This window comes from Accipiter gentilis, chromosome 22, assembly GCF_929443795.1.
Source record: "Accipiter gentilis chromosome 22, bAccGen1.1, whole genome shotgun sequence".
NCBI classification, from domain to species: Eukaryota; Metazoa; Chordata; class Aves; order Accipitriformes; family Accipitridae; genus Astur; species Astur gentilis.
Genome location: NC_064901.1, coordinates 21,633,060 through 21,654,295, shown reverse-complemented (window position 1 = coordinate 21,654,295; position 21,236 = coordinate 21,633,060). Strand labels below are relative to the sequence as shown.

The 21,236-nt window shown below is 41.2% G+C and overlaps 1 protein-coding gene across 34 annotated transcripts in view; it reads right to left on the bottom strand.

Annotated features, from left to right (window-relative positions):
• MADD (MAP kinase activating death domain) overlaps nt 1-21,236 on the bottom strand; it is a 76,417-nt gene that overhangs the window by 52,853 nt on the left and 2,328 nt on the right. For 32 of the 34 annotated variants that reach the window (XM_049825826.1, XM_049825845.1, XM_049825834.1 and 29 more), the window contains exons 2-7: nt 9,106-9,298; nt 5,687-6,301; nt 2,674-2,977; nt 2,207-2,338; nt 830-943; nt 35-115 (exon numbers count right to left, since the gene is read on the bottom strand). In XM_049825826.1, the coding sequence (XP_049681783.1) occupies nt 35-115; nt 830-943; nt 2,207-2,338; nt 2,674-2,977; nt 5,687-6,301; nt 9,106-9,167 (1,308 nt within the window). In that variant the 5' untranslated portion in view covers nt 9,168-9,298. Of the gene's footprint in view, nt 1-34; nt 116-829; nt 944-2,206; nt 2,339-2,673; nt 2,978-5,686; nt 6,302-9,105; nt 9,299-16,119; nt 16,339-18,633; nt 18,711-21,236 lie in introns of those variants that run through there. The other 2 variants (XM_049825828.1, XM_049825827.1) reach the window with 2 other exon arrangements.

The window sequence follows — 21,236 nt, the reverse complement described above, 5'->3', positions numbered from 1 at the left end:
TGAATCTAAGTCCTTCCCCCAAAGTGCTTATTACCTGTTTCAGATGCTTCTTCAGCTCTGAAGCTTCTGGTTCTGGCAGTGCTGGCAAAGATTCTGCATTTGTGGGAACAATCACCTGGAATTAAGCACAGCAACAAACTAAAAATTCCCCAGCTGTAGTCCTTTCCAAACCAGAATGTCCTGAATCTCCACCACTCCAGAGACTGAGGAATAAAAGCCATAAAGTAAAAAAATAAAAACCCACACCACAACCCCCCCCCACAGACATCTGCATCATTACTTCGATTTTCACTTCTTTATGGTTGTTATTGTTTACAATATGGCAAACAATGGAAGAGTTACTTTACCGTTTACCTCAAAAAAAGATAAGTTTGAATGAACCCACACTCATCCTTTGGAATTTCCATCAAGTAAAAGATGTTATACACGTTTCCCTTGAATTAGCCTTGCTCATGCCCCAGTAGAAAGTGGGATACAGAGTCCCATTTGAATCATGACAGCCAATGCTGCTGGAAGGCTCTTATCAGACTGGGTTTCTTACACAGGGCCATAAGAGACAGGGTCACAATTACTCAAGACGACTGCTTTGTCATTTGTTTGAGGATTTATCTTCTAATGATATAGCCAGATGGATTAACTAAAAAAGAATGCTTTATAAGCTAAAGAAACAGGGACCTTGAGACACAAGAAGGAACGGAATCCAAAAGTTTAAGACGGAAGTGGCAAAGGCAGGCTGACACCAGGCATTCTTAAATGCTCAGTGGGTACACTGATAAAAGTGCACAGTTCCCTGGAAACAAAGCCACAAGTCCTTACGGGCACCACTTACCCTGTTGGTATCCAGGTCAATAAGCCATACATCATCAGGCATTTTAAAATCCAGTTTGTAAAGGAAGAAACTTGCTGGAACACCAATGATATAAGGTGTAGGGGCTAGAAGCAACTGAGAGAAAGAGACACTTTAATAAGGACAACATCTGCATTTGATATCACCATGTTCTTCCCAAATATTTATTTATTAACTACAGTATATTTATAGCAGAGGAGACAACACACATGGCACTGATAAATAAGTAATTAATTCTATACAATATTTTTTAAAAAAAAAGAGGAATAAAAGCTCCTGCTCAGAGGGCTTCAATTTTTATCTAGAAGAAAATAAATTTCCACCTCCCAGGCCCCCACCCCCACCAGGGATGTAATTTATACAGCTACATGATTCCTTGGAAAAAACTTAGCTAATCTAATGGCTTGCCACATCTATCATGGACCAAGAAAAAAAGGTGTTCAGAGTAAAAGCCTAACTAGAGAAGAAGCAAGTCATAGATGAATACACCTTCAGCTCAAACTGAGTCTGTGCCATTGTAAATATGGCTTTACCCATGCAAGGACTTTATCCTTACCCTTGTAATGGTAATTTGGTTTCAAAACAATAACATCTCTACAAAGAAGAAACAGACACATTTTTTCAAATGTATGTGGAAAACCTACGGGGAAATTCAGGTTGTTTCTGATAAGGGAATTATCAGAGGGAAAAGGTTTAAATCAATAATATCAGCTTGAGACCAGTGGCTTGGGCAGCTAAATTATTCTTTAAATCTAGAACACCAACACAGGTTGGTCACCTCCAAGGGGTGGTACAAGAACAAACCTGAAGCATCAGTTGCAGGATAGCCCTGAAGTAGTAAGATGGCCTGAATTCTATCTTTCCAAGCAAAATTATGAGCTCCTGCAGAGAGCCAACTATTGGCAAAACCCAGGCTCCCAGCAGTAGTAACTCAACACTTCATATTTCTGAGGAGAACAAACTGCAGGCAATAGTTTCTAAACTCTGAATCAAGAGCCCTCAAGCGTCCTTAAATGTTACTCTGGACCCTCCCTAACAAACCTTAATACTCAGCTGGGGGGAGGGTGGGACATAAATACTCATCATAATATTGTGGCTCTATGGCCTTTCAAGTCCATTGCTTGTGCGCTACTGCTTTGAATCACACTATTCACTAGGCATGCTTTGAAGGTATCCTAAATAAGTGGTGTTACCTATGATTTAAATAGCTAGCAGTGCTCAAAGAATGTTCTTTGCAAGGCAGAATTTGCTGCAATCCCTGAGAAAACAGTGGGGAAGGAAATAAGGACTATGCCTGTATAAGTTTCAGACATCACAGAAACATCCTTTGCAAAAGACCAATAAAGGAAAAATATGTACCTGTTCTGCAGAGGCCATGCAGGTGGGAAGCAGAGGGATCACTGGGAACATGTACTCTAATGGGTAGATCATAGCCACAAAGGCCATCACAGACATTGAGAGTGCATTATAATCTCGGGACTGCAATACAACCTACAACCAAAGAAACTCACATTAGCACTGCAGCAACCATTCACTTCTCATACTCCCCACAGGGGTGTACAAAGATCACAGCCTGCAGGCCTCTGATTTGATGGCTGTGAACTGGATGACCCTCCATTAATCTGTCTGAAAACAAGCTTCAGGTGCTTTTTTGAGTGAGAGTAAAACTTTTCAAAACAGGAGCCTCAGAAGGACCTATTCCTTCCCACCACAAACTGATTCCAGGCAGTGCAGGAGACAGCTGTTCTACATATCCATCCTACCCTGGTTTTGAAAAGGGCAGCACTTCCCACATACCCATCAAAGGTCAACTCTTCCCTTCTTACCTTGTGCTCGAGAAGGATGCAGGTCAGCACCTGCAAGCAGGCATCCACTCCCAACAACTCCAAAGGCAGATGTAATGGAAAATCCACCAAGGTGAAGCGGGATGGATCAGGAAGAGCAAAGGTCAAAGCTGGCTGTAACTCATGTGGCAAGACTTCCACATCCACCCGCTTCTGACCAGCAACAGGCATCGGTGAACGGAGCAGCCGGTATATCCAGGCCTCAATCTCCCGCAAGTCATGTAGCAATGCACTCGACTTTTCTTCCACCAGGAGGGAGCCTGTGAAAATCCGCCACGTTGTATCCCTGTACAGGGAGAACAACAAGGTTAATACTCCAAAAGCTTCACTTGACAGCCATTCCGCAAGGCTCTTCCAGGGAAAGGGCAGATACACTGAGAATTAAAGGATGCAGCTAACAAATATTTGGTCACACAGAAGAACAGAAGGTAGGGATTTAAGCTTACTGAAGCAACCACTGTGGGGAAGTATAAATCTTTCTGTGGCAGGAACCGACACAAGTATGTCACTTGCAGGCATCAACACAAGTAGGTCATTTCCACCTGACAGTTCATTCATATATTTAAAGTGTTCAGTTAGGTCCAGATCTCTGAAGCTCTCTCATTGCCCTGGTGCTTGAAATGCAGCATGCACATAGGATACTCCCATATCTCTTCCAGAATTGTGGGTGACTGATTGATTGTAAGATTCTGCTTCCAGCAGCACTACAAACCTTTGCAAGAATAGGAACTAAACCTGAGATAATAGAAATACACCACACCAAGATCTCCCAGCTTTTTGGCATGATAAAGTACTCTTTTTCATCCTATCCTGAATTGCATTGTATCATTCTTAAGAGCTGAATAACCTGTGGCAGAAGTGAATGCATTTCAGCTGAGAATATAAATTTCTTAAGGCTGTCTAGAAAGCATTTAGGTACCTTAGCAAAATAAGCAGCCATTTTTCCATGTGCTAAGCTAGCAATCTGCAAACTTGTAGCTCGCAGATGGGCTGGCCAAAATGCCTATAAAGCATTGCTCAGGGCCTTCAGAGCTTCAAAACTTGAAACTGGGTCTGACAAGGGAAGCAAAGTGGCTTGTCCACTTCAGCCCTTAATGCTGTAGCACAGTGAAGGCTGCAAACCTGCTGCAGCCATTTTGCAAAAAAACTTCAGCCTGATAAATATCTTCAGTTACGGTAACAGATCCCTTAGAATGGTATGGGCTCAAATTAGAGGTTCTACCTTACAGTTCAAAAAAAAAAAAAAAATTAAAGAAAAAGAAAGATGATGATGACACTGGAGGCTTCAAAAAGGAAGAAAAATTAAGAGAAATTTGGAGGGGCCAAAAGAAGGACAATGTGAGATACACCTCTCAGGAAGTGTGATGCTTCTCATCCTCCACTCTTCCTTCAGCTGCTTGTAATGCGCAGGACATTAGGTTGTTAACAGGCACGCTCAACCTTTTGCAGGCTGTAAGGATTCAGTTTCACCTTTATCCTGCCACCACTTCAGAACTATTCTACTTTTCCAGGTCATGGCTTGCACGCCACATGGTAATTCAAACCTCCTGCTGTACTTTTCCCAGAGATGTATGCTTAGCATTCCTTCTCTTGCCCTCCTCATCTGTCACTCAGTTCTTCTCTAAGAATTATGTCCAACAAGAACAAATTTTTCAAATACCATATGCCATTCAAACATTGGAATACTTTAGCATCCCTTTCAAAAATCAGATGAGCTCTCAGAGTTGAGGAAGATCATGAAAATTAGCTTTTTTTTCTGCCTCAGTAATTATCAGACTAAACCAAGTGACAAAATAAGCTCCCTTAATACATATTTCCATTGGGGGGGGGAGGAGTTTTGTTCTGACAGAATCATTTTCCCCCAACAGTCAGTGGATTCAGGTGATCAATCTGCTAATGCAGGAGTCAGTCATAAGCCCAGGACACTCTCCTAGAACTATTCCAGGGCAGTAACCCAAGAAGTAGGCTACTGCTCTGTGAACAGCACAGATTTCCCCTTTCATGCAAAATGTAAAGAGCTTATAAAGATGAAAGTGATGTCGTGCCATTTTTTGCTTTTGACAAGTTTAATTTGGAGCATACCAAGTTACTTAACTCACATTATGAGCCATCTCACAGCCCCATCGCTCTTACTATTATTGAGATAATCCCCTCCTTCTCCAGAGATTCATTTTATATTTTCTCTTTTCAGTTAGCATATTAGAAAGGAAAATATCATTCTGGAATGTAGGTGTCAGGCACAATAGCACAGATATACATCCATGACTGATATAAAGACATTGTTCCTTCTGTACCCTACAGTGCAACAGCTTTTGTTACATACCCAACATTATAATAGCAGATATGTAAGATTACTACATTACATTAAAAATACACCAAATTGCTGTTAATTTGCTGTTACCAACCCCCATTCCCATATGCCTCCTAGACAACTCCTTTGTTTTCTATCTCTCCTCCCTCTCCCCTTCAAATATTGTACTTTGATCTCTTTCAGCTGTTCCTGCTTCTCTAGTCTTTTCTCTCCCACGCTGAAGTTCAGATTGTTTCACAAGCTCATTAAGCATACTTTCATCATTTCCCTCTTGCCCCAAGTGGAGATTCTCTCTGTTATTTCTTGGCTGTTTCTAATTTGCCAGAGAATCAGTCCTGACGTACACCACCATGGAGCTTATATGCCAAAGCAACAATAAAAGCATCAGTGCTCAGCTTCAGAAAAGATCATGCTCAGTCAGTTGTTAGCAGGATAGTGCCTCCTTATGTGTATCAAAAATGGAAATCATACCAGGTTACAGAATCACACAGAGAAGTTTTAAAGAAAACATCACCAAAATTTCTTTTTCCTACTGTGATCCTGGATTAAAACAGCAAAAAGATCAACCATTGGTGTTTGGCTGCTCCTACAACCACACCTGTAGCCACAACTTGCCATGCAGACAATTGCAGCCTTGGACACAAACAGTAGGAGGAAAAAGTTCTTTCTTCCCCCTCAACATACCTCTGCACCCCACGAGGAATCCCCAACTTCTTGCCCAACAATCTCTCACTACAGCAGTCCACAAGTCTCTTGAGGGTGTACAGACACTCACGAAAGGTGGAAAAGAAGGGATAATGACTAAGGATGCACAGAGAAGTCAGAGTGCTGTTCCGAGAGCGATGGCTGCCTTTGGCCAGCCGCTTACTGCGTGGTGATCGAGTCACATCTGGGGTAGACTCTGTACTTGGAGCCTGCAGTGAAGAACCACCCTCCGAACTCTCAGTGCCCACTTCCTCTTGGGGTGCAGACGCATCCCCGGATTTGGGGATTTTCTGTCCCTCCCGAGCTCGATGCGCCCCTGTGCTTTCTCCCTTCTCCTTGGGTACTCGCTTCTGGAAGGAGCGGTAGAAGTTGACACAGATTCCATAGCGAATGACACCTGTATCCTTGTCTGTGAGTGTGAAGACAAAGGAAGTGTCATCACGGAAGCTCATGCGTTTTTGCCGCACGCTCAGGCATCCTTCGGGCTGGCAGAAGAATACAACATCAGGTGGTAGAGGAAAGTCCACATGGTCTTCTAGAGGGTAACGTCGCAGCAGTTCAGGAGTCTGAGCAACACTATCACTACTCGGCTGCCTACAAAAAAAAGCAAACAAAAACAACATATATAGTTGACTAATGCCAATAAAAATCTTTGGCATCTCCCTACTAACATGTCAGAAGCCTGTGGGCTCAGCTTCATCTTTGTTTCTTCTCTCCCCCACTATCCAGGGAAAGCACAGCTTCCCAGTCACTAGCCACAATGCTCAATCACTAGCACAAGGCCACAATTGGAGAGAGGTTAAATAAAGAAGTTTATACCATCATTATCAAGGCCCAACAAGGAACCTGTTCAAATTTGACCAAGAAAAGGACTTTGAGGAGTATGTTGTTCCCAGAATAACATTATATTGTCATGTTTCCCTGACTTTGATTTCCAAAATTAATTTAACTGCACAGGTCTCTGGGGTAGGAGACCAACTTGGGTAGGAAATACACTGTCCCTCTCCAAATACACAGTCAGATGAAACCCCCCTGGATTTCAGCCATTTATGAACAAGATGAAAAATTAAATGAGAAAATCCAGTATCAATTCCTAATTGGGAAAACCAAGAATTTACTAGGAAAGAACTCAGACAAATGGTGGAATGAAATGGACCTCATCCTATAAAATTTTTATTAAAAAGTTCCAGCAACAATAGATATATCTATTTCTGTGTTTGATTTCCAAGTTGGATTTGAAGTGTAAGTTACTATAAAAGCTGTGTAGTAATATGCAGACCTATTTAACACTGCGGCTCACCAACCTTTGTAGCACAAATCACTAACGGAGCACAAAGACAGAAAAGTGATACTGTTTATTCCTAGTTTTCCACCAGAAGAACAGATTCTTTCAAGGTATTAATTATCTTCCTACCACTAGTCTTCCATGAAAGTTACTGAATAACTGCAAGAGAAATAGTTTGAGATCCACAAAGTAAAGGAAGCAAAATATGTCCCCAGAACAACCTCTCTTTGGTTTGACCCCTTTGCTATAAAGTCTGATCTCTCACCATTTTCTGAAGTAATTAGCATTTATTTTCATGTTTAATAAATGAGATGTAGGACACCTGGCTCCATCATCGCTCTCCTATGAGATTTCATAAAAGACATTTTCTGACCTTGATACTTTAGATATGCCCATCTCAAAATATAAATGACACTTGCTTTTTTTCTTATCTGAGAGGTGAGAAAACCCAAACAAGTAGTAACAGAATGTTTGTAATTTACAAAAGAAAATCACTGGTATAAATAGCTCTGCTGACTAAATTCTCCCAAACTAATACTTTATCAAAGAAAAAGTAAAAATGCTTTAGTAATAAAGTATAAATAGGTAACAAAATTTACACTACCTGTACAGTTAAGTACGGAAATACTGTACAAAAAGAAACCCTAAAAAGCTATTATATATTAGTGGACACAACTAACACATCATCTGCTGAAGAAGAAATGTCAAATAATGCTGGTACTGTTTAGAGAGTCTATTTGGCACTAAATGGCCAAAAAGAAAAGTAATCAACAAAGTACCAGTGAATATATCATCAGTTCATGCCTTTGCAGTAATATTAGCTATAGAGTCTTCTCAGACATTTAGAAAATTTGCATCTATTAAAAAGGAATACTTCCAAAAGGCACTGCTATTTGCGCACAGTGGATAACAAGATGTAATGGTAAAGGCCACACGGAGCTTATAAGGACTTTGCAGTAGAAGCTACTTCAGTCAGCTCCATCGCTTATCATAGGCATTTGTTGAAGTGCCTAATGAGACAACAGACCTCTGAACATTAGCACTCTAGCTACCACTGCCCAGCAGAAAGCAAGAGAACTGTAGGAGTCCAGAAGTGATGCTAGCAAATTTCTGAGTGAGAACATCAGACGCCATAAGCATCACTGGAGCAGGCAGTTAACACTTCTTCCTCCTTTTCCTAGCTGGTGACACACATATGGAAAACTTGGTTATTTTTCTACAGACAATAAGACGATATTAAACTATTAAATTATTCTGTCCATAAAATATAATAATAAAAATAATTAGTACTTCAGATTCTGTCATTTCCTCCACTTAGCCTATTTAAATATTGCACTCAAAGTATTCTGAAAAGAAAGTGGGAGGTAAAGGAACAGGCTGATGCACATAAACCACTGATACTTAGAAATGAAAGTAAAATAGACTTTGGAATACACCCATTAAACAGACTGGCAGAAAGTTACTGCATAAACTCCAAATAAAGAAAAATAACATTTACTGAGCACCTGTGTATTTGACAAGCAGCATACATATCAACCCTACATTTCATACATGCTTTAAGTAAATAAGCATAACATTTTATCTATTGATAGTTAATAAGACTTTAAAACAAGAAAGCATTCAAGTCATTCCTATGAGGATAAATGAGTATTAGAGGGAGAAACAGCCAAGTAAGGCAAGTTCCAGATTTTTTTTTTAACTGAGTTTACAGACTGCACTTCAAAAGCTAGAAAAGTAACCCCAAACAAGTATTTTATTTGCATGTGGCTTTCAGTATTTTCAATTTGTGAATCCCTCTACCCTGATGCCAGTAGAAGCACAGAAGTTCAGACACATAGGCTACTAGACAGTCATATATGAACTGGCTGTTCTTAGTCACACTCTGCAGACCCTTGAAAAGGAGTCGAAAGACCACAAGTTAAAAAACTTTGGCTGCAATAGTATCTTTCAAAAAGTGCCCTGACCCAAGTACATGCTCCCATTACGGTAGCATTCTGCATGCATTCCAGACAGCACTTCCTCAGCACCAAGCAAGGCTTCATCAACAGATGCTAGGCTATTTATCCCCACTCTACTGCCCAAGCAAAGCAGTGCTGAGACTCTTTTACATTACCTGGCTCCAATGATCACAAGATAGTCGAGTAACCGAGGGCAGATTTTCTTTTTCTGCACCATTGTCCTTGATGCCCCTCCCTATGTCATCTCAGTGAATTTCTCTTCATCAGTCCAGTAGCCAGTTATCCAGTCAGCCGTGATCAACTGCCCTGGGGAACAGAATCTGCTTGGAACAGTCTGGCAAGCCCAACCTATGATCAAGAAAAGCAAGAGTGTCAAAGGCACAATCAGGAATACCAAATACATGGTAGGCTACCTCATGACCTTAATTACATTCCCCAAAAGCCTCAGTGTTCTGTTCAGTCATGGCCATCCACAGATCTCCCTCTTCATGAGTATAAAACCACAACCACATGCCCACAAAAGCAGAGAGCTGAAAAACACACAAAAAAGTACAAGAGGATCTCAAGAAATACCACAGACAAACAAAGCAGCATATCACTGGCAAAAAACTATTCATTAAATGGTTCAAGGCAAAAGTATTGTTTAGGCAAAACCCTGGGATTCCTACAGTGCTTGGGAAAGGAGCTTTAACTGGCAATTCTGTACAATTAAACACAAATGAAGAAACAAATGCAACCCGAACTTTAGTTGTCTGATAAACAGAATAACTAAAGAAAGGGTAATACCAAGAGAACTCCAATTTGATACAATGCTCCTTACCCTCCCAAACCTGGATGTGGCCTAGAGCAAGAATGATCTCCACAATCCCCTATGACTGCGATGTCTTAACACTTCGGTGAAGATATAGAACTGCAGTTCTACAGGACTGCCGTTTGCAATAGCAAAAGTGTTTCTTGTAAATCATACTGTTTCTTTCACTTACTTTATTCAATTCCACTTATCTTGTGTATCTTCACTATTTACTCTTGATACCCATGCCTCTGACTGCTACTTTCTCTGCCCATCTTATAATAGAAAAGACCTCTTGGCACAACCGGTACTTTACTGCAGCATTACTATTTGTCAATAACTATGCTTAATAGACATCCAGAATTCAGTAAGCAATGTAAAATTGTTCTTTTCAATCCCACCATTCATACTTCATTGAATTCATGAAAGAAAGGAGAAAAAAATGTTAAAAAGTAATCAAGTTCCATATTACAATGTTCCCTACCTACATTTGAAAACAATCTGAAAAGAGAAATTTTCTGAAATAGAAAGTTCTCAGAAACTCTCAAGAGATGCTCAAACTGTACACAAGTTTACTGAGCATCCCAATGAAAGCATTAATAAAGTTATTTTATATTTTAAAAATTGAACTGATTGCCTTTTGGGGCATATTCAGAGTAAAGCTTCTATTTCAGTTCATGTTTAATCCGAAGGCTACGTCATGGTTTAACCCCAGCCAGCAACTAAGCACCACGCAGCTACTCACTCACCTTCCCACCCACCCAGTGGGATGGGGGAGAGAATCGGGAAAAAAAAAGGTAAAACTCGTGGGTTGAGATAATAACAGTTTAATAGGACAAAAAGGAAGAAACTAATAATGATAATAGTAACAATAATAAAATGACAATCGTAATAAAAGGATTGGAATATACAAAGAAGTGATGAACAATGCAATTGCTCACCACTCATTGACCAATGCCCAGTCAGTTCCTGAGCAGTGATCTGCCCCTCCTGGCCAACTCCCCCCAGTTTACATACTGGGCATGATGTCATATGGTCTGGAATACCCCTTTGGCCACTTTGGTTCAGCTGCCCTGGCTGTGTCCCCTCCCAACTTCTTGTGCCCCTCCAGCCTTCTTGCTGGCTGGGCATGAGAAGCTGGAAAAATCCTTGACTTTTGACTAAACACTACTCAGCAACAACTGAAAACATCAGTGTGTTATCAACATTCTTCTCATACTGAACCCAAAACATAGCAGCTACTAGAAAGAAAATTAACTCTATCCCAGCTAAAACCAGGACAGGTTACCACAGGATTCAGAGAATTACTATTACTGTACTAAAATCTTTCAGTTCTGCAGCATAAAGTTTAGATTTTATTTGCATAAAAGTGTAACAGATTTACTAACAACCTGTAAATCTCAGAAAATTAGGTAATTTTCTTGATGTTTCTCTCATTACTTCACAACCAAAAGTTAGTTAAAGGCACTGTAACCGTTCAGCATCTTGCAACCATGTTCAAAGTCTAGCAACATATTTGCTTTTTTCCCAGCTTTTCACATTCCAGATTCAGGGTTGGGGAACTTTATTCATTAGCCCTGCAAATACCAGTAAGAACACAAACACACACAAAAATTATGTATATGATTTATCAAAAAAGGATAATCATATTAGTCGGTAAGTATTAATTATGGAATAATAAACTGAAAGAAACCTTAACCCTCACATACGCAAAATCCCACATTTTGTAAGACTTTGTGGCATGTTTTTAGTAGATCCTCAATTACAGTCACTGTACGCTCCTAAGTGATAGCACTGTGAATTACCTTCTCTGGGCAGCAATACTTTAATAAATTATCTTCTCTGAACAACAGAGAAAATACAGACACAGGAAGCAAAGTTCCTGCTTCCTCTTTTTAATGATATTATTGAAAACATTGTAGAATCTGTCCTGCAACAGCTTTTGATCCAACATATTCTGCAAATGTCTTGGCAGATAAACTCGAAAGGAACAAGATGAAGTTGGGATGATCAAGTGGATCCTTTTGCTTTCAGTTTGAAGAACTACTTTATCTGTTTTCTTTCCAAATCACTTTACCCAGAACTCTTTCAGGAACTCATTGTTCAGTTACAGATATGGGCACAGGAACAAGTTACCACGACGTAACCTAGAAGTATGACTTCGAGGAACTTCTGCTACTCAGTGGTAACCAAACATATGTTCTTCCTCTATTACAGAGACTATCCTACCCCTCAGTGAAGGTGGAGAAAGTAAACTGCATTTACAATGGAGTAAAAACATATGCAATGACTACAGAGCAACTGAGAGGCTACAAGACCACAACCTTAGCTTACCTTTCAGTAACTTGTCCATACCCTGTGGTTTTTCTCCTATTCTCTAGCCTGGAGAACATCTCTTATGACTGCAATTCATTACATATCTTTCTCACAGTTCTGCAAAGGAGCTAGTGAGGTATGCAATATGAAGACATGCATCAAAACCTTAAGATTTTCAAGAGTATCTGAGCAGACCAGTACAAGGAACATATGCAGGACTTCCGATGTCCCTGGAATGGCTGAAGCTGCATCCTAGTGATGCCATACATCAAAGTTTCTGTCAGTTTTTTAAAAAAAGATCTGAGCGCTTTCTGAGATTTCTGATTTCTATTGCAACACAGGGAAACCAGACTGATGCAGATATTCTGCAGGGGCTCCTACAGTCTCCTTTACTTGGTTACTTATTCTTAACAAGGCCATAGTTATAGCAAGACATAAGAGGACACAGGTTTTCTTCTGGAAAATGAAGTTTTGTTGGATTGGAGCGAGAGGTAGGAGAATTAGAACCACGTTTAGGTTTTTTGCCTTCCCCTATTCAATCTCTTGCTTCTCCAGAGATCTAGTAATGGCTAATGACAGCAATTAAAGAGCAATAGATCAATATTTGCTGGAACTCATCTTCCTACTCCTGGTTGGAGTCAGACACCACAGTTGATGGTCTGTATAAACCAACACAAACAGGCATTACACTCCTGCCTCTTTCTCCCTATCTGCCAAAAGCTTGCTTTCAGGCTAGTGTCATTCCCTCCTCTGTGCTGGCAGAAGTGCTCGTGCAGTCACATGGTGAGCCAGATTGTAGAATTGATATGGACTAAAACTAACACCCTCACTTCCCTCCCTTGCCACTTTTGTTTCTACTAGCTTATTTCTATTACTTGGTTCATCAAGTGGCCACACAAATGCTTGTGAAGGCACAAAGAAAAGGTAGGAGTGAGCAGCTAAGGGAATTGGGAAAACTTGATTGAACATAATATGATCACAGAACTACAGATGACAGCTTCTCTACAGGCAATAAAGAGGTAAAGTAGTTTCTTTCTCAGAGATTTGCTATCATCCTTCCTCTTGCTCCTAGATTTTATGGACTAAGTACATTAGAACAGAAAGAGATCTAAGAGATACTTCCATTTCTTCTATCATGTTGGCACTTGGACCTGAACTGAGAGATTATCTTGACTCTAAGATGGTACAGGTTTTGACATTGATAGCCTCTTCTCTCTCTCAAGCTGCTTTAACTCTAGGTTGCTTTTTCTGAAAAGGTCTTCTGCAGTGTGCTTTTTCTTTGCAAACATCTTGGAACCAGCCCTTTGAAGGCTGAATCCTCAAGCAACGCTTGAGAAGAAACTTCCTATAACTTCAACTCAAGAAAAGGAGAAAAATAAAGAAGTGAAGGCCACCACAGAAACACACTGCACAAAAACATCACACATCAGAGAACACCATAATTTAAATAAGCACTCATATGGATGGTGAACAGGTTGGTGAGAACTAACACTACCCACGAACTGTAGCAGCTGTCAGCAATACTCCTGAACTAGTAGAAATTGGCACAGTAGCCTAAACGCAAAGACAAAGGCCAGAGACAGCACTAACCCACAGCCTACCAGTAACACGAGACAAAAAAAGCGTTCAAAACAACACTTCTATTACTGGCACTACTCTACATTTCAAAATTCCCCAAACACCCACGTTATAGGTTGTAGCACAACTTCTTCGAGGATGATCTGCATGGTATTCTGCAATTTAAAGTCCTCCCAGAAATAAAAGTCTATATAAACAGACACACACACTCATGAAAAGCACCACACCACAGAACGGATATGGTAGCGTGAAAGAACTGCAGCAGGCTTTTTATCAGTTTAGAGCCATCTGTGTCAGACCGATACCCAGCATTAGTCCCGAGAGACATGAATTGTGCAGCACCCCTGTCTCATCTACCCCGTGGAGTCTTCAGTCTTTTTAAGTGTCTAGAAAGAAGAGACACAAAGCTAGAGGAACAAAGTCATTTAGTCACAGAATAACTTGAACACAACAAACTGTCAACCCAACTTAGCTCATTTACAGTCATTTTACTCACACAGAAGCTTCCAGCTTTGATAGGCCAGCCTTACACTCAACTGTGTGATAGTCAGCAAGTATTTAAATCATTGCCTGAAAAAATGATACAAAAGACAGTAGTTTATTTTTCAACAGGCAGATGTTAAGCCTTGCTTTCCTTGCAACTCTTCAATAATTTAGGATGGTACCGGAAAGGCCTCTCCTTAACCATTATCTCCAGCTTTTATCTTGTACAAGGATCATACTGCACAGTTCACCAGTGCATGGATACCTTTAGAACATAAACCAGGGTCATACAATTCAATTTACTAACAACTGAGTGAAGAGCATACAGTGGGACATTAATTTCTAAGAGAAAAAAAGAGGAAGTCATGAAGGAGACAGCAAGAATTACAGAACAGAAGCCACATGAATTCTGGTTCACTGAAATCTCACCTTGCAAAAGGCCAGATTTCCAGCCACGTCCAAAAGGAACTAAATTTTCAGTTCTAAAATGTCCTTGGAACATCTTGAATTTCTACTTATTCTCAGCCAAGACAGTCTGTACTCAGTTCAGAGCTATAGCCACTATGCTTGACCTTAGTGCATTGTTTACCGTGAACTCAAGTTCCATGCCAATTGGACTAAACTGAAAGCTGATACAAACAGGGCCAGGAGTTTCAATGCCCACTTTTTGGTTGATTTATGTTTCCTTTTCTCACATTACACACCTTGAGCACGCCAAGACAGCTATCTGCTAAGCTATGAGAAATAGGCGCAAGTACCTGAGGACCAGCCAACCTCACCTGTGTGGCCAGGAACCCCACTTAACTCACTGTAGAACTAGAATCAACACAGTCTGAAGCACAATATGAACCATTCATGGTAGCGTTGACCTGTCTTTAGACATTTTAATAGTCTTTATGGAATCTTTACCACTGAAATTTTGGTTACTTCTTCTTCCAAGTCTGTTTCAAGTGATTCCAGCCATTACCTCTGGTATAGCATATACTCTTTCTGCTTGTACTAAACTTGTAAAGAAGCAGACAAGCAGTCCCCATTTCACAGAAGCCATTTTACACTTTCTCTGCTTAACAGCTATATTAACAGTAACACTGCTAGTAGTTTTATACTTAAAAATATGCAACATTCTAGGAAGCCCATTATCCCTATTATCCAGATACTACAGTGGTTCTACTAACACCAGAAACACAGATGACAGTGCAGGTGAGTTGAGAACACCTCCCCTTCTCCAGAGCTTGACAGAACCTGGAACAATTTCTGAAGTCAGACCTGGATGGACTTGCTATACTGGTGCAGCTGCTTTGTGTGTTACTCTCCACCTTGGCAAGGCAGCAGTGCATGCCAATGCTGTGACTCTTAAAAAGATACTAGCACTTTGGCACCAAAGAAGAGGAAAAAAAAAAAGAAGAAAAAAAAGGGGGAGGCATTTTCAAACCATTGCAAGCATGCCAACAACAGCCAATGGCATATTTAGCTAATATGGTTAGTCTACAGTATAGGTGTGGTTCTGCGAAATGCCTAGGGACAGTTCCAAGCATAAGCAATCAGCCAGTAGAGAATAGGACTGCAGGCAGATTCTAAAAGCATCCTCCCTGGAGCACACGTATCACTTGAGTCAGAAAGAGTTCCTTACGGATAAAACAGCAGAGGCATTCCAACTGTTTCCACTTTCCATCTATCCAGAAAGCTCAAGGAAAAGCACAGAACAAATCATATTAAAGAAAATCAGAGAATGTATTGTGAAAACAGTTTTTGGTATTACAAAAAGATGTCCTTGGAAGCCCTTCTGAAGAATGATAATAAATTAAAGATCTCTTCCCTTCCTACTACAGAATATTATCTCTTTGCGTTCTGAAAACAGTACTGACACAGACAAACATCTTTAGCCTCCATGTCAGCCTTCCAGAGGAAAATGGAGGTAGCATGGACAGGGATGCCGACAAATAGACTGATCATGACCAGAACTAGTTCACAAACAGGAGTATCATGCCACACAGACAGGAACCTTTTTACAGCATCAGAGAGCGAAGCTGGACTGATTCAGGTTCTCGGTTGCTATAGTGACAGATTTTCCCATCCTTGTCATCTGCTGGCCCTTCAGCGTTGCCTCCTCTCTCCCCCTGCTTCAGCCAAATGCTTGTCTAAAGCAGCCTGCTCGCTGTATGTGCAAGACCACGCAGTCGCCACACATGCACATGCTGTGAAGACAGACTCGCAGGTAATCTGATTCAGATCAATCTCTATAGCAACCCAATCTTTAGTCCCTAGATCTTAGCCTGTTGGGTCTATTTATAGAGCAGCTGCAGCCGTGCTCCACCCCCTCTGCTCCGCTACCAAAGCTCCCAGCACTGCCCACACTACAAATAAGCTTCTCCCCAGCACAAGGACTGCCCGCAGCCAAAGCTGAAACATACCCCTTCTGGCACCTCCGGGCCCGTGAGCTAGGTGACAGCATAGTATCTGCAATACATCGAACGCCTCCCCGTTGGTGAGGTTTTCCATATCCACAAATACTACAAATATCAAGTCATTATTGCTCGCAGAAAGCTGAGTACCAACAGCAGCGGACAAAATCCACTTATTCAGGTACCCACAGGATGCTTCCACAGATATCCACGGCAGCTGCTCCTTTAGTCTTGCACAAAAAGGACGTGCAAAGCGCGCCAATGCAAAGGTGTAACCCTAACAGGAATTTGCAGGCAGCAGCAAAGGCAAAGAAGTGGTCCCAGCAGTACCTGCCCTACAGAAGCACAGCTGTACCCACCAGCAGATATTTGAAAACCATGCAGCTGGGACATTCATCTACTAATTGTTTAAAAAAAAAGAGGGAAAAAAAAAAAAAAAAGAAAAATCAAGACTGAGGCCTTGAATAAGCCATGAGAGATAAGCATGTGAGAAAGAACGGTATGCAAATAACTGTTATCTATTTTATTCTACTACACTCTTGGGGAAAACCATCAACAATAAACTAATGCGGGAGAAGCATGCACTTTTACAGTACTCTACTTGCTAACAGGAAGGAGATGACAGATTTTCTCCTCAGCCCTAGTACATTTTGCACACTGCAATTTAGGTTAAAGACCTTATTCTCCTCCCCTCCTTTACTGCCTGAAATACCTCTCTCGTGATCCTCCCTGCAGCTCCTCACAGTGCAGGACACGCAGAGCACCACTCACCATCTTCTCATAGAACATAAATTCTGGCATAAAAACCCTCTGTCAACCCAGCCAGTTCTCTTGCTCTACACTGTTTGAATTTAAATTAATCTTTTATTTAAAAATAATATCCAGAGATTTGCATGACAGAAGAGTAACACAGGAGCTTTGGCTCCCTGCCCTTCACTCTTTTCAAGTCTGTCCTTCCCCTCCCCCTTGTGCAACGTCACCATCACAAAATAAAAGAGCCTTCTCACCTATTTCTACCTCATCAGCTTTTCATCAATCCTCAAAACTCCAGTAGCAGCCCCTCATACACTTTGCAAGGAAGCAGGGGAACAGCAACTGAAAACCTCAAAACCTACAGAACACCCCTGAACTGAATTAGCCTCACCATCTGCAACCACTATGGCAGTTCATTCTTTTCTGAACCAGAACGGTTTTCGGCTCAAGTTTTGAGCTGAGTGAGAAACTTTCTTGCTGCTTTTGAGCACAGCCTAGACAGACCCCAGCACCCATAAGATGCTTCCAATCCCAGCCCTCTGCCCAGTTCCCGTTTGAGAAGCAGGCCACAGTTCCCGTAACACAGGCACCAGCAGGTTTTTTTTCCAAAAGCCAAACACTGTAAATGTACGGCCATAAAAAATTAACAGGAAAACAACAAAGCGTGTGACATTTACATTGAGAGACCTGCTGGATGCAGCTGCAACTGCTAAATTATTCAGTGCTCTCCCCTGCCACCATGCCTCCCCAGCTACGGTAAGCAGCTCTAGGCCAGGAGCTCAGAAAAGAGACTTGTACAAGAGGACAGCGGGTAGAAAAGACACACTGCAGGCAAACAGCCAGGAGTGCACCAATGACTAGTGGCTTCTCCTCTCACATAGGTTTCAAGCTATTCAACTCCTCATTTAACAGGTGACATCACTCATGGCATCACCAAATACAGGCAGAAAAGTGGGGACACTCACAACCAGTGTGGAAACACACTGAAACATTGCTCAGGATAATGGGAACCAGGAAATAAAGAGAAGTATTTGAAATAACCCAGTTATTTGGCTGTCGTTAGCACCACAGAGCTGGTACTCAGAGCCTCACATCTGTTTTGCCTTGTCTTAGAGACACCCAGCCTGTCTCCCCCGCATGTGCCACCTGCCCTGTTATTCCTTCCCTCCACACGCCTTCCCCTTCTCTCCATCAAAACTGTGGAAGATCAGAAATTCCTACTCTCAAACCAATCCCACTATTAATTTTAGTGATAAATCATAGTACCAGCTGGTCAAAACCGAAAGGAAGTCAAAGAGAAGAGCCCATTTTTAATCTGCTAAAGCTCTGCAACGTGACAAGCGCGTGTTTGGCAGACTCACCCACGTGTAAACACTGGGGGAAGGAACCTCAGGGCGAAGAAGGGATAGGAGCCACCTCAAGGGATGGTTAGGGCCCGCAAGTGACAGAACAAGGGGTCCCGAGAGGACCTTCTGGACATCAGCAGTCACCACGGCAAAGGAAGAAGGGAAAACAACAACACCTGCTGGATGTGTCTGAAGAAAAATGAGAGAAAGAGGGGAGAAACGAGGTGGCCTAGAGGACCGAACAAGCACGCCTAGCTTGTAGCTACAGCACAGCACAGTTTAACCGCTATCAAGTGGAAACAGACACAGAGACAGCAGCTGAGTGGCTCAGTGTTCATGGCTGAAGCAATTTTGATGAATACGGGTTTAAATTCCTAATCATCTTTATCATAAAAAGCACTCCTCTCCTCCTGCTATACAATGAGATGTAAACGGGCAGAGGCAGAACTCCCCATCTCCTGTCACAAGGACCTTTCCAGAGCAAGTACAATATACCTAGGCAAGCAGAGATCCAGGGAAGCTGGTGTCAAAGCTATGGGCAAGATGACGATCAAACATTTGATACTGACAGCGGGAAATTCAGTTAGAATACAAAGGGAAGCAGGACACAACCAGGGTGCTGAGCTCACAGATGTGACTAAGAAAAGGACTAGATTAAGAAAAAAAAGGCTGCTCTGCTTGTAAGATAACACACAGTTCCTGAAGGTCATCAGATATGTTACTGTCAATCTGGGTATCTTTGTCCCCTGTGTAAAAAAACAAGGTTAATTTCCTGATTCTCACAAATACCACTTAGAACAACTATTTAGAAATTAGTTACAAACAAAGCAAAAAGGAGAGATCTGACAAACATTACATGATACATCAAAAGCAACATGATGACTAGCCCTTTTTTGAGGGCTGCCCCTGCCGTGAAATATTGAAGGCTGTGGGAGAAACAGAAAACCATGAAACTTTGTTCCTTGCTGCTACACTGATGCATTATTTCTCACAGTGACCTGAAAATGCAACAGTGTCTCATTTAACCACAGAGCCTAGAAACACAGCATGAGAACTGCCTCAGCATAGGTAGTTTAGGCATACATAAGCAGCACTTCTTACTTTTAAATCACTCTAAGGGCCCTGCTAGTCATGGTGATTAAAAGTAAACCCAACCTCTCACAATTCAGTGGTTTCTGGGCACCAAAATGCATGGCCTCCCCATTTGGGAGTTCTCTGTTATAAAGAGATTTTAGAGCTCCTGGCAGTATGTGGTTCATATCTTCAGAGTTCTACTGGGTTTGGGGTTTCAGTTGGTTATTCTAGTTCCAAGAGACAAATCAGGAGCATGCTTCTCAATCATCAACAGTAATTTTCATGTGGTCCTGACAGGTTTAAAGGCCTCCAGTGACAGCGACTCTAATCACTCCAAAATTATTTTCTAGCTCAGGCAACAGAGCAAAGACCAGCTGAATTATACAGGCTCAGTAAGAGAGAGTGAACAGCAGGTCACTGTAACAGTTTTTCATGGCTCTTGAGGTGGAGAAGGAAAAGCAGCAAACCCTTCCGTCATCAAAAGAAATATCACAATTATCCCACTAAAAAAACATTCCCTTCTAATTGATGCCTTATGCTCCTTATTTTTATTTCACTTCGTCAGTGACAATGCTTTTCCTTCATGAAAATTTATACCTTGAGATAGATGGAAATTGTTTAAACTGGGGACGTGGTATTAACCTTGCATATCAAGCTCTTTCATTCTTGTTTCTAAATCCTTTCCTCATTGCTGCAAATCCCAAATCAGTAGCTACATTCTGTATTTTCTACTAGTGCATTGAATAGCTATGCTAAAACCTTTTTGCTAAGGGGCTGCTGGGAAATTTAACACAGTATATCTTAAATGCAGGCACAGTAAGGCCAAAGGACATTTGCAGGAATTAATCTGGGTTGTAACATATGCATTGTCTGCCTCCGATTCCTTCCTAACGGAAATTAAGTGAAACATTCAAATCTGTACTTGGTTTTAACAAAAAAGTATCAGTTCCCATCTTGTGAGCATGACAGCACTACCCACCTAGTTAAAAACCTACAGTGTGAAATGACAGCCAAGTCACTAAATTTTACATCATTTGTTATCCACTCTCATGCACTAAATCTCTAACAGTATTTTTTCCCCCCAAAAAAGAAAGTAATTTCTCTAACAAATACATCTGCAAAGAAGTATCACAGAAAATCTAGCTCAAGTGCTGTAAGCTAAAAGTCATGAACAGATTTATTCCCTTAGAATTCAGCAGTACTTGTGACTTGCTAATTTAATACCAGAAATTTTCATAAATATTTGGGTTTTCAACCGATTGATTGCAAAAGATATTAAATAGACCAGACTGAACATCTTTCCAGAGTATGTCTAGTATACCCTGTCTATACATAACTTGAATATTTGATACAGCTTGAGGTGAGAGGGGAAAAAGCTATAAATGATGAGCCTCTGTGCCCCTCACCCCAAGCCAGATAAAATCAAAGCCAACATTAATTTAATTTAGGAAGATGATATGAACAAGTGTTTTAGTAAGACTTGAGATGCACTGATGCCTCTAGCATTTCTACTACACCATCAATCCTGATATTCTAAAAACTAA